We start from the raw sequence: 16991 nt of genomic DNA on the forward strand, positions 1-16991 counted from the left end.
GGACCCACCACGAAAACCTATTGGCTGGAACTACCAGGGTACAGCCTTGGAAGCACCTAAGGTATGAACTTTTTTTACTCTTATGTGCTGGAGGTTGGAAAGCCTTTGTTTTGATGTTGTAGGTAGTTTATTTTAATTTTCTCAGGTTTATCTAAGTACATTGTGATTCATTGTATGATACTGCACAGCTGTCATATCAGTGTACACATATTTTGGTTGCTGTTAGGGTCTTGCAGAGCTTATTGCTGCCATACAGTAAACCCTCCGGATTCGCGTTTTCAAAATTCGCGGACTCAGCGATTCGTGTAATTTTCTGTGGAACCTATCTATAAATTATTCGCAGAAAAACCCACCCATTCGCGGATTTTTTCATGGAGCAATATTCTGTATTTTCACATTATTTTCGTGACTGAATACTCTACTGTATGTACATATACATTGAGATAAGAGAATTTTTATGCATATGTAATATATGTTTATTTGTTTTGCATGATAAATAAATGATTTACTAATTTTCAAATATTGATATTAATGTAAACAGCAAAATATCAATTCATTAAAGAAAGTATAGTGAGTTAGTAAGATTTTAGTTCAATCCCTGATCTTTTTCTGTATCCAACGTAGGGGGATGGATAAAGGCTTAACTGCCATCATAAAAAAAAGTTAGCACCTGGCCGAAGTCTCTCTCTCTCTCTCTCTCTCTCTCTCTCTCTCTCTCTCTCTCTCTCTCTCTCTCTCTCTCTCTCTCTCTCTCTCTCTCTCTCTCTCTCTCTCTCTCTCTGAGATAGATTTTTTATGTATACAGTATGTATATGTTTATTTGTTCTGTATGTACTGTAGTTTTATAGATAAACGTGATGTTACCTTGTTATTAATTTTCCATGCTATAATTTCAACATTTATTCATTTCTATAGTAAGTTATGTAAAATTTTAAAAGAAAACAAGTCGATTCATAGTCTTCTCTGAAACTTGGGGTGAGAGGGGGTTGTAATCTAACTGTCAATTTATCTTGACATATTGACTTTGTAGGGTAGAAAATGTTGCCCACTTGTTGGTCAAATAGTATGTTGCCCAATTGGTGGTCAAATAAGATAGCTACAAAGGATACTGAAAAATCTCTTTTTCTCTCTCCTCGCTCGCCAAAAGATACTCAGAATGTGAGAAATAGATAGATAGATAGATAGATGGATCGGTAGAAAGGGAGAGTGGTTGATAGAAAGATATAATTCTCTCTCTCTCTCTCTCTCTCTCTCTCTCTCTCTCTCTCTCTCTCTCTCTCTCTCTCTCTCTCTCTCTCTCTCTGTTATTGGCTGGAAGTATGTACGTATATATTTTTAAGGGTAAAATGTTTAAGATGACTTTGAAATTATATTAATATCATTCCAAAGATTAATACAGTGATAGGCTAATAGTTTAAGGTATATTTGATGTAGGACGTTAGTTTAAGGTATACATTTGGTATTTGAACTTTCAAGATAGGCAGTTATAAGCATTTTTTGAGAGGGGTGTTAACTATTTGCGGATTTTAACTATTAGCAGGGGGTTGCGGTACACATTCCCCGCGAATATGGGGGGTTTACTGTAGTTCATTTTAGATATTTGGTGGCATTTGGTGCCCAGGTATAACAGTGCCTTTTTATTTATGTTTGATTTGATTATTTCCATTTGTGATAACTCTAATGGCATAGGTTGTGAACTGTAGAATAAATTAAACTTTCTACTGTGATATGATCTATAATGTACCTAGCACTGTATGGCCTAGGGAGTCCCTGGTGCTAGGCCCTATGGCCCAAAATTCGGATATTCATTCATTCCTTTAGTGCACGTGGTGACTTTCATTCAGGTGTCTTAATACAATGCATGGTATTGACTACATCCTATACAGTAAAGCTGTTTGTCCTTAATAAACACTCTTTGGCATCTAACTTTGTTACCTCACAGTTTAAAGTGCAAAATTATTATGCTAGGTAGTCAATAAAAGTAAAATTTCAACTTGAAGCAGTGCAGAACTTTAGTTTTGGTGAAGCATCTATAGGTGGGTAAGGAAGCAAGCAAATGGCTTTTGATTTGGATGACTGAATTGTCATTGAAATTGAAACGAGATGAACAACAATGATAGTAAAAAAGAGATTGGAGTCTGTGTCATAACAAAAGTTTTGGTGCAATATGCCTTTAATATTTTCTGTAGCTAATCGGGGTCATACTGTTTATTTATATTAAGCTTCAAAATTGCAAAACTGATTATTGGTGAGGTTCACAAAAATTTTAATTGTACAGTTTTCTTACCTTTGAATTAGAGTGTCTTTTGAGAGAACCTTGATTGAGGAGGCTGAAATAGGAGAAACTTGTCTGTATTTGCACTGATGGGATAGGCATAGAAATACTAATTTTACTCTTTATAGAATAGAGACATTTTCCTTTCATCCAAACTAAATAATGGAACCACATTTAATTCCCATTTGTTAGGTCATGTTACTTGAAGGAATTTAATTTGTTATTTTTGGTACAGTACTTTGGTGTGAAGCTCTAGAATCTTTCTTTCTATGTGCCCTTGACTCTCAAGAATTGCATGCTTTAAGGTATAGAAATTTTTCCCTCCTACTCATATTAATTTCACAGCCTATATTTGCCTAATTATTAAGAAGAGAATGAAATATGTATTACAGTTCATAATAGAGTGACTTGGACACTAACATATTATTTGAAGAAGACAGCCATTTCACACAATATTTTTCTCGGTTAATGTAAAATAAAGCTCTTAAATGTTGTTGTTGACTTGTTGATATAGCCCTTCAAATAGTGGAAATGTTGTACTGTAGTTAATTAGCATACCTTTCCCATTAACGTCATTTGTTGAAACAATAAATTTCAGTTAAGTTTTCCCTCATCTTAGTTTGAATTATTTTAGGATCTGCCACGCAAGGCTGGTGGCTGGAAGAGTAAGGGTACTGTCTTGGATTTACCTAAGGTATGAAAATTTTAAAATACTTGAAGGTTAATTGATTTTTGGGTGTCAGCTTTATTGTTTTAATTTCTTTTGAGGTACTTTAGTACTCTTAAAAATGTCGTAAGTTTACTTGTGATTTGGTTTGTGATATCCCAAAATGATATAGCCTTAATTACCATCCCTTCAGTAATTACAGCCTTAGTTATCTTGTAAAAGACAACTAAGTAACACTTTTGTATGTCAAATCGTTGACCAGTGGAATAATAGGGGGAAAGAGACATCTCTTGATGAAATCTTTGAGTAATTTTTTTTGTTGGTCAGACAACCTGTTAATTATAAGATGGTTTATTCTGTGCAGAATTAATCCCAGTCACAAAGAATGCACCTGCTCCATCTGCCACTTGCATTTACAGTCATTCCATTGTGTTTCAACATCTTGCAAGCTTTTGTAGGATGTCTTTGGTTTCTTGCACAGGTTTTCTGTCTCCTATGCTCTTTATTCTGATCCTTTATCAGTGTGTATATGTGTGATGGAAGGAACTGACTTAATTTGGTTCTTTTTGTAGGATTTGAGTAAATACCCAATCTCTCTTTTCAGGAAGGACTTCATTCACTGATAGTTTCTTTTTTGTTTATTGTTATTAATGCTTATTTAGCCTTCAGTTAACCTGAACAGTACTGAGAATTGTGGACAGTTTTATTATTATTATTTTTTTTGCTAATCTTAATTGTATCTTTGTTTTTATCTTGGTTTTGACTATTTATGGTGAAGCTTTACCAGATTAAACTTTGCCCTATTTGAAATATATGTGAATATGGAAATAATATAATAGTTTATATGGGGGAAAGCTTTTGTTTTTAGATTCTTCTTGGGAGTGAAAATGCATAAAGAAGTGGATATATGTCGAGTGCTGATCAGTGTTTGAGGAAGTTTTACTTTTAGGCTGTTGTTATGATACAGTTCTAATATGCCTCTGTGCATGTTAGCCGGTTGGCATGTCACCACAGGGCTAAGACCCATGATTCTTGCAATTGGCTTGCTGAAAACAGTATTGCTTAACCACGGAAGATTTGTTTAGTCGCATATAGACTGTTGTGCATAAGGGGGGGGGGATAAACACCATGTACCCAATTGTCCCACTGATTTTCTTCAGACACTTCAGATGGTGATGGATCAGTACTGATTGAAGCAGTAGTGATCCATCATCCTTTCCTGTGATAAGGAGGTATTGTCAGACAGCTCAATGACATGGTACATTGATGGTGAAGGAGAAGGTGTGCAGCACAGCTGATATGGAAGAAATATACTGTGTGGGGTCCTTTTGTAGATCAAGCCATTCACACTCCTTGCCTCCTGGACAGAAGACTTGCCAGCAATCTTGCTTCTTGCCATTCACCTCTAGCTGCAATATTCTGTTGCCCTCATGCCCAAGTGAATCAGCCCAGCCTTTTGGTTGCCAACCTTGCTGTTTCCTCTTGGCACTTATCTCGGGTTCTGAGTAGCCACTACATCCTCTGCTTCTGCTGTCATGGGCCTTTCCTTGTTACTGTTGCCTTCTGGGGTTCTGAAGACCAAAGGAGCAGATTTGTATAGAGGATTCAGCAGTTCAGGTCCAACTCAGGACTACCCTTTAACCAGACACAGCTGTCTTTGACACCATTGTCTTTGATACAGTTTCCTACTACAGTAATACCTCGATCTTATGTGCATGCATTCACAGACACGCAAACTTTTCATTGGAACCTAACTAATTGGCATACGCAGTTTTTTCGCAGACACGTGACTTACGAAATCATCGAGAAACCCTGCAGAAGTGTTTGTGTAATTTTTGAAGTAATTTATAAGTTTTCATGCTTTTATGTGTAAAGTCTTTATGAAAAAATGTATTATTTTTACTTTTGTACATGCATAAATGTGATACAAAGGTAATTACAGCATGTACAGTTAGTTTACAAGATGTGATACTCATTCGCAAAGGTACTACTCTTTTCAAAGATGGTACCCCTGCAGAAATAGGTTGTTTAATTTTTGAAGTACATTAAAGTTTTCATACTTTTAAGTGTAAAATCAATATGGAAAATTTGTATTACATATATTTTTGTACATAAATATGATACAAAGGCAGTACAGTTACTGTAGTGTGCCCATTCACAAATTCTTTGCACTAGGCCCTCACATGACGTTGAGATGAGGTTGTCTAGTTGCACTGGTTTGATAAAATGAATTCGTTAATGTACTAAAACATATCAGAGGCATAACTAAGAGTTGTATTGGCGTCGTTCTGTGAAAATTACTTTGTTAACCTCGGAGAAAAGTGCTGGTGCAACCTGTATTACATGTAATTATAGCACGTACAGTCAGTTTACTTTTATAAGGTGTGATACCCATTTCCAAAGTTATTGCACTTTTCAAAGATGTGATACCTTGCAAAAAGTGTTTGTTTAATTTTTGAAGTATTTTATAGGTTTTCATGCTTTTAAGTGTAAAATTGGTATGGAAAATTTGTATTACAGTCCAATATTTTCAATGTCCATACTTATTTCTCTCTCTCTCTCTCTTTCTCTCTCGTTTGTAGTTAGCGCTCACGCATATTTTTACAAATTTTTACAACTTATTATTTCTATGTACGTCATTATCTGTGCAGTACATAATTTTTAATTGATTGAATTTTACCTTTACCCTCTGTGAACATTATGCACTTTTTCTTTATTTTATTGAACTGCGTACCTTCGTTATGACTGATTTTTTACGTTTACCTAGTGACGCAAAGAAAACATCTTTTACTCTGTGAGCGAAAAAGAAAATGGCATCCCGTGAATTAGGGGTAACATTAGTACATGCGCTAGTGTGGCAAGTACAGTACCCATTAACATAGAGTACTTTAATTTTATGTTGGATATTTATTTCTTTTAAGGATTTTTAAGCTAGCTTTTAAATGAAATTACATTAACTTTAATTTCATTTAAAAGTTAGCATAATACGTTGGGTGCATGATTAGAGTCATATTTAGTTTTAAACTCTGGAAATAAGCATTTATTAGCATTTTTAGTGACCGTACCAAACTTACACGAATCCTTGTCTTGTGCAAGGGGTTCTGGAACCTAACCTTGCATAAGTTTGAGGTATTACTGTACTCAGGCAGGGCATCACCAGGGTAGTACTGCCTAAAAGTAAGAAATTTTCAGAGGAAGCAGCTTCTGCTATCACTACTTCCTGCAGAAGATTGATGACAAACTTTTAAAAGGGGAATTGGGTAAGGTTTGCCACTTAGTATCACTCAAAACCTGTATTGCCTTAATGGGGGACTTTTTCATCTTCCCCAGATCCAAAGAGAAGCTGTCCTTTTTGGGCATTAAAGGACATTGATCAAACCTATTTTGAGCATTATTTAGTTGCAGCATAGATGAGGCTTTAGTGGGAACATTTCATATTCAATTCATCATTTCAGTGTGTCTGCCATGGAATTGGCATTCAGACCTCCCAACTGGGAGTTGGCTCAAGCTTTGAGGAGCTTGACCAGGTGTCCTCTCAAGCTCCTGGACTATGACTTTCTCCTGGACTGTATGGTAAATGCTGCAATCACTCCAGTTCTAGCCTCATTGAATAAAGCGAGTGAACTACATGCCTTGTCAGAAATTGTTAACCCTATAGAGAATTGCACCTTGATTAACCTTTCCTTTGCCCATGGCTTTGTGACAGATACTCAACACATTTGCCAAATAATAATACCACTCCCTTTTTGTTACTCATCCCCACCAGTATTTGAGAGCAACTCCTTACCAGGCCCCATAAAAACTATTAGAGACACTTTTGGAAGACAAGCCCTGTTCTTGAGGAATGGTGTCCTGGCTGAGGCAAGCCATTTCCAAGACATTTGAGAGTATCGAGGAAGGATTTATCCATATCTCCTCCTTTGTGGGCTTTTAAGAATGGTATTAAATTATCAGCCATCCTCAGAGTTGGTTTATGTAGATATTGCTCCACTTTCTTTCATTTCTGTCTCATAGATATATAGATATTTTTTCCTTGGGCTCATAAGTTGCAATGGGATGATGTTCAAAGGGGTAGTACTGCAAAGGCTACGGCTTCTCCCTCCTCTTAACTTACCTTTTCTGTGACAGTTTCAAGGGCTCAGGAAGCAGGTTAACCCAGTGCAAAGATGAGCACTAAGGCTTGTGGATCCTATCATTGTTTAAAAACCATTGCTCTATTCCCTGGCACTTTGGAGGCTCATACTAGGATGCCCCACCTCAGGCCAAAGTTCCTTCAGTGCAAATTGCAGAACAGGACTGCCACTTGAATCAGAGATTTCCCACATCTGGGAAGCTTCTCTTTTCCTCTGTCTAAAATAGCAATTCAGACATTTTATGATTAATGCATTGCAATGAACAAGCGATGTTAAACATGAGTGCTTTTTCATACTAACCCATTAATCATAGTGATTATTTCTTCCTCTCATCCATTGTAAGTGTAAATGCTAGCAGCTGTAGAAGACCAGCGAGATGGAGCAGGTGTACTTTTTTTTCAGGATGAAGATGGGATTGGGATTGGTTTTACTTTGAAGATGGCATCTTATGACATTCTGGTTTTTAAGGAAAATGTGATCTCATAATATTGCATGTTTTGGTTCTTAGTATGGATTAAACTGCAAGTAATTAACTTACTGATTGTTATGGTCATCATATGATGGAAAAGATGAAATTGATTAGAATATTTTACATAGTTGTATTAATTTAAGTAATACAATTCAGTGAAATTTTTCTTGTCAAACTGAAATATTCTAGTATGCCACAGAATCTTCGTGGTTGCAAGGGTACTGCTGTGCATTACCTAAAGTATGACCATTTTGATTATCCAGGCTCAATCTGAACTTTTTTTTTTTATACTTGTTTGTAGCATGTTCATCAACAGCCAAGAATTATTGGGCTTAGGAAGGGATTTATTCTATTTTTCAATAATTACAATCTCTTACTATGTAAAATTTAAGGCATTGAACTCTGTTGTGGAGTTAATGCCTGGCAAGTGTTGAAGCTGATGACTTGGTTAATATTTGATGTTTTATTTTTTATTTTTCTCTTTAATATTGAATTATTTTGTGTAGGAAATAATTTAGCATTCTGGATGACCTTAATTTGACTTTCCTTTTAGTGATGCAAAATTCCTTTTGAAAGATTTTCAGTTGTGAGTTACTTTTGACATGTTACAGGGCCCAACACAACTAAGGGTTGAAGCCCTTCTTGGTCATTTGCACTAGCAATCCACATCTGTATTTCAAATTACTTATGGGCAAATATTGCAGTAACTAAAAGGGCTTTGGCATTAAATTCCTAAGAATAATGTGGCCTTTTATTGATTCGCTTTTCCCATTCTTTAGATAATTGTATGAGAGAAGCACTAGTTTGAAGATACAGTGCTGAGTGGAGCACTTTTGTTCCTTGTGGTGGGATTAAGAGTTAAAAAACCTTCAAATTTGTTTAATTCATTATCTGTCTGAAGTAGAATTAAACATTCTTTCAGGTACTATATTACTAGATCGTTTGTACAGCCTTCCATTGATAGAAAAGATACTCTGTCTTGAAAAAATTCTGTCATGTTTCAGGCCACATCAGTCAAGCCTTTTGTTTGCACTGTTGAGGATACTGCCTCGGAAATGCTTGAGGTATGAAGTTTCTGCCTTTTCTCAAGGTTGAAGGATTTTTTTTTTTTTGTGTTTATGATTTTTTATTTTTTTTTAAAGTACTTTGTTCCAAAATACAGTAACTTGGATAGACTTTTTACCATTCGACATTCAAGAATTTTGTGGCTCTGAGGAAGAATGGTTCACGTTTTCTAGATAATTCCAGTGCTTTGATTATACAGTACATATAATTACCATATTTCCTGACATCAGAGGTCCTTTTTTATTCCCAAAAGATAAGTCTCAGAAATATACTATATGTGCTAGGGACCAAAGGTTATGTTTTTCATCGGCACATCGTAAGTCCAGAGGAAGGTATCATAAAAAAGCATGAAGATATACATAGTTACAAACTTTCATTCCTTTATCAGCAGATTATGGTGAAAGAATAGTAACGAATGCTGTACTTTATATCAATATTATTGGTATTGTCACTCTTCTCAAACAACTTTGACACTTTAAGGGAACTTTGATAGCTAACGAAAGTAAAAGTTGCTGTATTTTAAAAGGCGTATCAGTAAATCACTCTACAGTCACCACCCTACTTATGAACATTCAGGGATGCAAACAGACATGGTCCCAAGTTAAAAGTGTGTTTGGAGCACTCCCCTCTGCCACCAGTAAGTTTAAATTTTTCTCTGTGCACCTATTATGCTAGTAAGAATTTTTGCAAATGACAGAAGAACACAAGGAGGAAGAAGAACCTGTTACTGTAACCCCTTCCCTAATTATCCTGAGTATTCTTGTGATTAACTACCATGTATTACAATCACGAGAATACTCATTCATACTTGTAAAATAATCTTATTTATTTATATCTTCCCGATTTAACTTGTTCTTTGATGAACTCCCATTTTCTGTATTTCCGCTCTGCATAGGAAACGTTTAGCATGTATTTTTGTTGATGGCAGTGTGCATTGTTTACTTTGTGAACTTCCAATGTCAGACGCTGCTCCTGCAAAATTTTCTCAAAGTTCATAACTTTCAAAGCATGGAAAAAATACTAAATTTTGAGTGTTGAATGAATCAGAATTTTTCTTCTTTTTACCTTTCTAACACCCGAAGTAATTCTTTACGATACTGCGTAATTTAAAAATACAGCGAAAACAATATAATCTGTGACTTATGAACAATGTAAAATGTAAAATACGAACAGCTGTCCGGAATGTAACTCGTTCATAAGTCGGCTAGTGACTGTATAGCTGTAATATTGTAATCAAAGTGGAAAATTGTACTAATGTAAGTTGCTCTTTTTATGATATTTTCTTCAAAAATTGACAATTGACTTCTTATTCTTGGCAATAGTATGCAAAATATTTTCAGGTTTGAAGATTATGTAAAAATGGTTTTCTTATTTGTGTTGTTTGGCTTTTAATCTTTATTCTAATTTTATTTTGTTCCATTTGGGGTGTCATGTTCATGCTCTATTTTAAACAAGTGTAACTGCGATAGTAAATTGTTGTATTTCTAATATTTTCTTATGTGGTGTTTAGTTTTTCATTTTTCTGAGATTAGAAATAATTGGTACATTATCCTTCATCGGTTTGCCTGCATTGAGACACTGTTGGCCAAGGAAATTTCTGACTTAACACAGCTGGGCTGTTTGTACTATATGTTACTTCATAATGGGTTCAGGTTTTTCAGTTTGCTGGTATGTCAGCTTCAAAAAAGCTTACGGTATTTAATTTTGAAATCAGTGTTCTCTGAAAAATATAAAACAGTATCTTTGAAATAACTTGAAAAACTACAATAATCAATATGATGTGCACTAGCGCACTACTTCATTGCACTGAGACAAATATGCGTGGTGCACAGACCAAAACAAAATCATCAACTTATGAGTGTTGCCCTTATTATTTTTATTTATGTTTTCAAAATTTTGCAAGTCAAAATTGGGGATGCATCTTTGAGGTTGCAGGGTCTTTGGCACCAAGAAATATGGCATATTGGTTCAATTGTGCAAGAGAAGTAAAAGCATAAAAAATTAAGTCGTGGAATTGCAAACCATTATCTTATGTGAGGTAGAAGTATTTGAAGGCAAGCATATGGACCAAATTCTTCATCATATTGTTAAATTATTTTTAAGTAGTTACTTTATTGCTCTCTGCATGTTTCTCTGTTGAGAGGAAAGATGTACTACTAAAAAGGATTTTTTTTTAGTAGTCTTGATGTTTTGCACCTCAATGATATTCTGTTATCTAACCTTGCATCACATTATTTCAGGACATACCATTGTTACCTGTTGGCCAGAACAGCCAACGAAATGCCTTGGAAACATCTAAGGTATGAGTTCTCTTGCTGAAGGTTAATGCATATCTTAAATTTTTCATTCCATTATTTTATTTTCTTTTTAAAGGTGGTTCATATAAGAGGGTTATTGTACTGTTACCTGTGCCTTGTGCAAAGTGCAGTGTGCAGTACTGAAGGACAAGATCTGTTTTTCCCCCAGAATCAAATGGGTTTTGCATTTACAGTACTTTATGTTCTATAAGCCTTCCCTATCAAGCTGGTTACCTAAATCAGCATATTCCTGCTTTTGATGTATGTCTTAAGCATTATAAGAATGAATCCTTTTGAATCTATGTCAGGTCTAGAGATATTGTATAGTTTGTGTTGATAAATGATTTCGTAATAATAATATTATTAAGGTTCATTTCTACATTGCTAAGAAGGCCATCAGATGTCAGGATCTTTCTCTTTGTGGACTTTAGGGTGTGGGTGGGGGGTTGACTTTGTTCGTCTCTCTTTTAGTACAGTTTTTATTAATGAGTAAGAGTTTACATATTAAAAGCATTGGTGCAACATTGGAGACCAAATTCTTTTGTTGAGCAATTATGAGCTATTTTGTTAACAAGATATATGTAATACATGTAGGTTTCTTTCCTTTTTTTAGGACTCAAGCAGTCAAGTTACATTTTCTTTGGAATTTCATTGATTCAAAATAAAACTGATTACCTTTTAATAAAGGTGTTATTCTTGTAAGTATTATCCTTATCTTGCTCTGGAATGTTTCAGGAATTGCCACAAAAGCCTGTTGGCTGGAACAGCCAGGGTACAGTCTCAGAAGTGGCCAAGGTATGTACTTTCAGTGCCTTTTTTTTTTCAAGGTTGAGGCATTTTTGTAAAGTACAGTAACCTTCCATATGTTATAGATTTGAACTTCCAAGAGTTGTTTTGCTTTCCAATTATTAATTGCTAGTTCACAATTAACTTGGGAGGAGGTAAAATTTCCAAAGAACTAATGTTGCATTGAGGATCCTTGTCTCATTAAACAACACAAGAGGCAAACATGTTGCCCAAAAGCTGACCCTGCAATATTTAGTTTAATTTTCCAGCAGGTTAATGCTGGAATTAAACATTCCTCTGTATATTCAACTGTGATCATTTGCATGCCCTTTTATAGAAAAGGTGTTTTACACAGTTTGAATTATAGCATTTCAGTGATGTTTTTGCTATAGCTTCAAACTATTTCAGGACTTGACACAAAAGCCAGTTGGCTGGAACATGAAGGATATTTTCTTGGATGCGTCTGAGGTATGAACTTTTTTATTATCTTTCTTTCGGATTGAAGCATTTATTAGGTTTTTTTTAGTGTCAATTCTTTTAGGTGCTTGAATGTGCAGGCAGTCCCTGGTTTACGACGGGGGTTCTGTTCTGACGCCGTTTCGTAAGCCAAAAATCATTGTAACCCGAAATATCGTCAAAAATTATAAGAAAACGTTACTTTTAATCATTTGGGTGTCTTGTAAATGATGTAACCTGCATTTTTAGTGAGTTTTTCATCAAAAAAAAACCTCCAGATTTTTGGAGCCATATTTCTTCTGTCAGATCGGCATCGTCGGCATTGGAAACCCAGAACGTGTGGTGTAACCCGGGAAGTAATTTTTGATGAATATATTTTAAGAGTGGCATAAGCTTGGAACTTCGTAAGCCAAGCCTCTTGTAACCTGGGGACTGTCTATTACTAAGAAAGTTACTGTTGCTGGGTTTTGTCCATGGACTTTGCCTCGACACTAACTGGTGGATCATTTTTGTCCTGACATTAGTTGGGGGATCATAATTATCACAACTTTTTGGGAGGAGGTAAAATATACCAAAAATCATATGTTGCATTTACGATTATTATCTTTCATTAAACAGCTCAAGAGGTAAGTATGCTGACCAAAAGCCACCATTGCAGTATTTGTTTGCTTCAATGGGAATACTAACCTTTGCTTTCATAAGTGGAGTTTCTTACACAAGGCGAGCAGCGGCTGTCGCTGACTTTACTAGAAAAACAAAATCCTGTCGAGTAGGCCTGAGTCACACGTGACTGAGCTGGGCTTACTATTCCATCTCGTTCTCAGCCATTAACCTTCACTCTCATCACTGGTTTCTTCTCCCATGTAGCTGAGATTTCTTTGTGTATTTCATGTGTTCCTGCCCTTTTGTTTTTCTCCTCTGCAGGGTCATTGCACTTCCAGTAGCCCAGTGTATTATACCATAAAGTTTCATTACGGTTTCTGGTCCTGAAGAGAGGTTTTTTATGTTATTTCTTTGTGCCTTGTGAGTCCTGTGAGCATCCCGCTTTGTGTAACCTAGTGTGTAATGTGGCAGCCACGTGTGTGTGTCTTAGCCCCTTCCTAATGTTTCATGGCTATTGTGGAGGGCACAAAACCTGATTTCCGTCGTGTGGGCAAGGGTGGTAGATACATACTCGGTCTGTATTTCATGTCAGGTGAGAATGCACAAGAGAGTCTACGTGTGAAGAATGTGTTGGGTGGCAATCATCCCAGTGGTGTCTCTGTGAGAAAAAGCATTATAAGAAGGGCAGTTCCTCCTCAGGGGAGCCCATGCTTAGCACTTCTCCTTGCCCTCCAAATATTTCGCTCTAGCCAAGACCTCATCCACTTTGAGAAGAAATGCCCCCTGAGTGGGACTTAACCAAAGTTGTTTCCTGCTTGAGAAGACCCCTGTATGAACTCTGGAGGAAAGTGTCAGATAGACACTTGATGTTGAAGACTGTCTTCCTCCTTTCCCTTGCCTTGGGCAAGAGAGTAGGAGAGCTACATGCCCTCTTGTTCAGTGTCTCACACTTGGTCAGTTGGTCCTCCATCTCCCTGGAATTCGTCCCATACTTTGTGGTAATCCCGGACCTTAAGTTCGAATGTTTCTCGATGCCATCATTGAAGGACTTTATTCAATGACTCAATCAGGAGTGGTGAATACATGGATGGGCCTGTCTCACATTTGTGTAGTGACCTGAGTTTTGTGGGAGGTAGACCCAACATTGGAAGGTGCAACACTGGCATGCCAGGGTGTGCCCACCAGCCCCATCGGGTAGATTGGCTTCCTGCCTGTTGGTGAGGCTCCATTTATGAAAGTTTAGGTTTGTATTCCCATCTGAACAAACACCAAATTTTAAATAGTAATTCATATATTTCCTAGGATAAAAACCTATGCTTTCATGGGGAAGTTTACCCTCCTCTACCACCCCTCATGGTTTCAATCTTTCCCAATCATGGAGGTGAGTGGGATGGAAGGAAGGCTGATTAACAAAATGGAAAGGGTAAGGCTGGCTTAGGCCACAAATGGCTCATTGGTCTACTTGGTAAGATTTTGTTTTTCTAGTTTTGTCAGTGACAGCTGAAGAGTGCCTTGGCGAGAAATTCCATTTATGACAGTGCAGGTTTGTATCCTAGGAAAAATACAAATAGTAAAATTTTGATATTTTAAAGTTCTAGCAGGTTATTGCTGGAATTATACATTCCTCTGCATATTCAACTTTGCCTGTCCTTTATCTGATAGGAAAGATGTTTTACACAGTTTGAATTATAGTTTTAGTGATTTTTTTTTGCTGTAGCTTACTTCAAACTATTTCAGGACTTAACACAACAGCCGGTTGGCTGGAACATGGAAGATATTTTCTTGGATGCATCCGAGGTCTGAACTTTTTCATTATCTTTCCTTTAAATTAAAGCATTTATTAGATTTTATTTTTTTAATATGTTAATTCTTTTAGGCACTTGAATGCACACTCAGAAAGTCACCGTCGTTGGCTTTTGCCCATGGATTTTGTCCTGACATTAATTGGTGGATAATTTTTGTCCTGACATTGGTTTGGGGATCATAATTAAGGCAATGTCTTGGGAGGATGTAAAATTACCAAACATCTGATGTTGCATTTAGTACTATTATCTCTCATTAAACAATTCAAGAGGCAAGCCCGATGACCAAAAGCCACCATTGCAATATTTGGTTTAATTTTTTAGCAGACTAATGCCGGAATTAAACATTCCTCTGCACATTGAATTTTGTGATCATTGCATGACCTTTCTCTGATAGAAAAGATGTTTTATGCAGTTTGAAGTATAGCTTTTCAATGATGTTTTTGCTATAGCTTGCTTCAAACTATTTCAGGACCTAACACAAAAGCCAATTGGCTGGAGCACGAATGATATTATCTTGGATGAACCCAAGGTATGAATTTTTTCATCCTTAAATTGAAGCATTTTGTAGATTTTATTGTTTTTTAAATAATTTTAATTCTTTTAGTTACTTGAATGTCTTAAATGTACTAGCAGACAATCCCATAGACAATTATTGTTGACTGTGGCTTTTGTGGCACACAGTGCACAGTATTAAAGGTTCTTTTTGGTTTCCCTTCAACTCTGCCTGCATAGCTTGCTGACCTTTACCCTTCATGTTTCTTTTGTCCTGTCATTACAGGCAGTCCCCGGTTAACGGCGGGCTCGGTTAACAGCAATTTGGTTTTATGGGGCTTGTCTAGTGACGAAAACCGTCAATTTTCAGTGCCAAAAATCGCCGATTTCTGCTTATGGTGTCGATAATTGGGTATTGGTGCCGATACATACCTAACAGAGGCGCCGATAACTGAAAATCGGCGCTTTTCGGCACCGATAACCCCCGAAAATCGCCGAAAAGGCTCCGAAATCGCCGATTTTTGGTTTGCAGCAATTTTCAGTTATCATCACGCCCTCAGAAACGGAACTCCGCCGATAACCGGGGACTGCCTGCTCAGTACTTATCTGTCCCAAAACGAACATAAATTAAGGGGGATTTGATATGAAAAAATCTTATTTTTTTGCAGCTGCATATGCCAATTTTTTCTGCAGCAGCATATGCCATGTGACAGATTTAACACAATTGTTTTTCAAGTTATTTATTTTTGTAGTTGTAGGGGATTTTCTGCCCAAAGCTCAACAAATTGACCCCATGGTGTACATTGATCAGTGTGTAGCTGCTTTTGATGGTGTACTGTGACCTTGTTAATAAATATTTCAAATCAGACATAGCTATACTGTAGTCTATAAATATAAAAAGGATCACTGTTACAGTAGTAAACGAACTGTAGGCATGTCAGAGTTATTCATTAGGAATGGTTATATAAAATCTTATAAGAAAACCCAGAGGAAAAAAAGCTGGAAGCCTTGTAGTTGTAAATTTAGCTCCAATACAGTACAGCTAGCCATTATGTGTATTTTTCTAAGAAATTTTTAACCATCAACCACTTTTAGATTTAGTATTCATTGACTAATAAAGTTTCTAATTAATGTAAGCTTTGGTGGTTTCCTTAAGTCTCGTAGCACTAATAGGGACCCACATAAAGTATGTTTGTATTTAGACATTAATATTATATACATATTTTCCACATATGGAATGTATGGAAAATAAAGTAAAGCAGTTATCAAACAGGAAAAGAATAATGCTAGAAGAAGAACAGTATTAAGAGAAGAATACCAAGCAGGAGAAGAGTAAAACAGCGAAAGTAAGTAATTTATTGACCCGCAGCTTTACCAAAGGAAAATGAGTTTGAAAATTGTTCTTGTATTTAAAAGTAAAAAAACTTTTTTTAGTGTTACAGTTTCTTACATATGGTTGATGGCTCAGTGTTGAGAGTTGTAAATAAAATAAAAAGGTTTTAATTTGTTTTTTTTTCTAGAACCAGATTATGACATTCTGTATTCACGCAACTTTTCTTTATGAAGAAAAAGAGAATTTCTCAGTGTTATTAATCTTTCTGTGGTGGGTTGATTACATGGTAGCCATACCTCCCAGCCAGGTGATTTTTTAGAAGGCCCAAAAACATGTTGATTGTTCTGAGAAGAAATTCAATCTGCATGTAGGAGACAAATATGTATTTAAGTTGCTATTTTCAGAGAATTTAACCACTTGCATCCAAAGCAGACTTGATGAATCAAAAGGCACGTGTATGTAGACAAACATAAATGTTGAATATACTGTAATTTGTTTGTTGTTCAGTATTTTTCATAACCAAGAGCATATTTGTCCTGATTGTGTATTTAGTAACTAAACCTGTTGTGGTTTTTTTTTAGTATCTGCTTTTGACTTGATTATTAGCCAT

General features: G+C 36.1%; 1 protein-coding gene across 1 annotated transcript in view; it reads left to right on the forward strand.

Annotated features, from left to right (window-relative positions):
* The window catches only part of LOC136826989 (enolase-phosphatase E1-like), a 100809-nt gene that overhangs the window by 53726 nt on the left and 30092 nt on the right, over positions 1-16991 (forward strand). Inside the window, 6 exon segments of the mRNA XM_067084637.1 lie at positions 2-61; positions 2910-2969; positions 10850-10909; positions 11642-11701; positions 12101-12160; positions 15026-15085. Of these exon segments, the coding sequence (XP_066940738.1) occupies positions 2-61; positions 2910-2969; positions 10850-10909; positions 11642-11701; positions 12101-12160; positions 15026-15085 (360 nt within the window).

This window comes from Macrobrachium rosenbergii, chromosome 41 (assembly GCF_040412425.1).
Source record: "Macrobrachium rosenbergii isolate ZJJX-2024 chromosome 41, ASM4041242v1, whole genome shotgun sequence".
Classification (NCBI taxonomy): Eukaryota; Metazoa; Arthropoda; class Malacostraca; order Decapoda; family Palaemonidae; genus Macrobrachium; species Macrobrachium rosenbergii.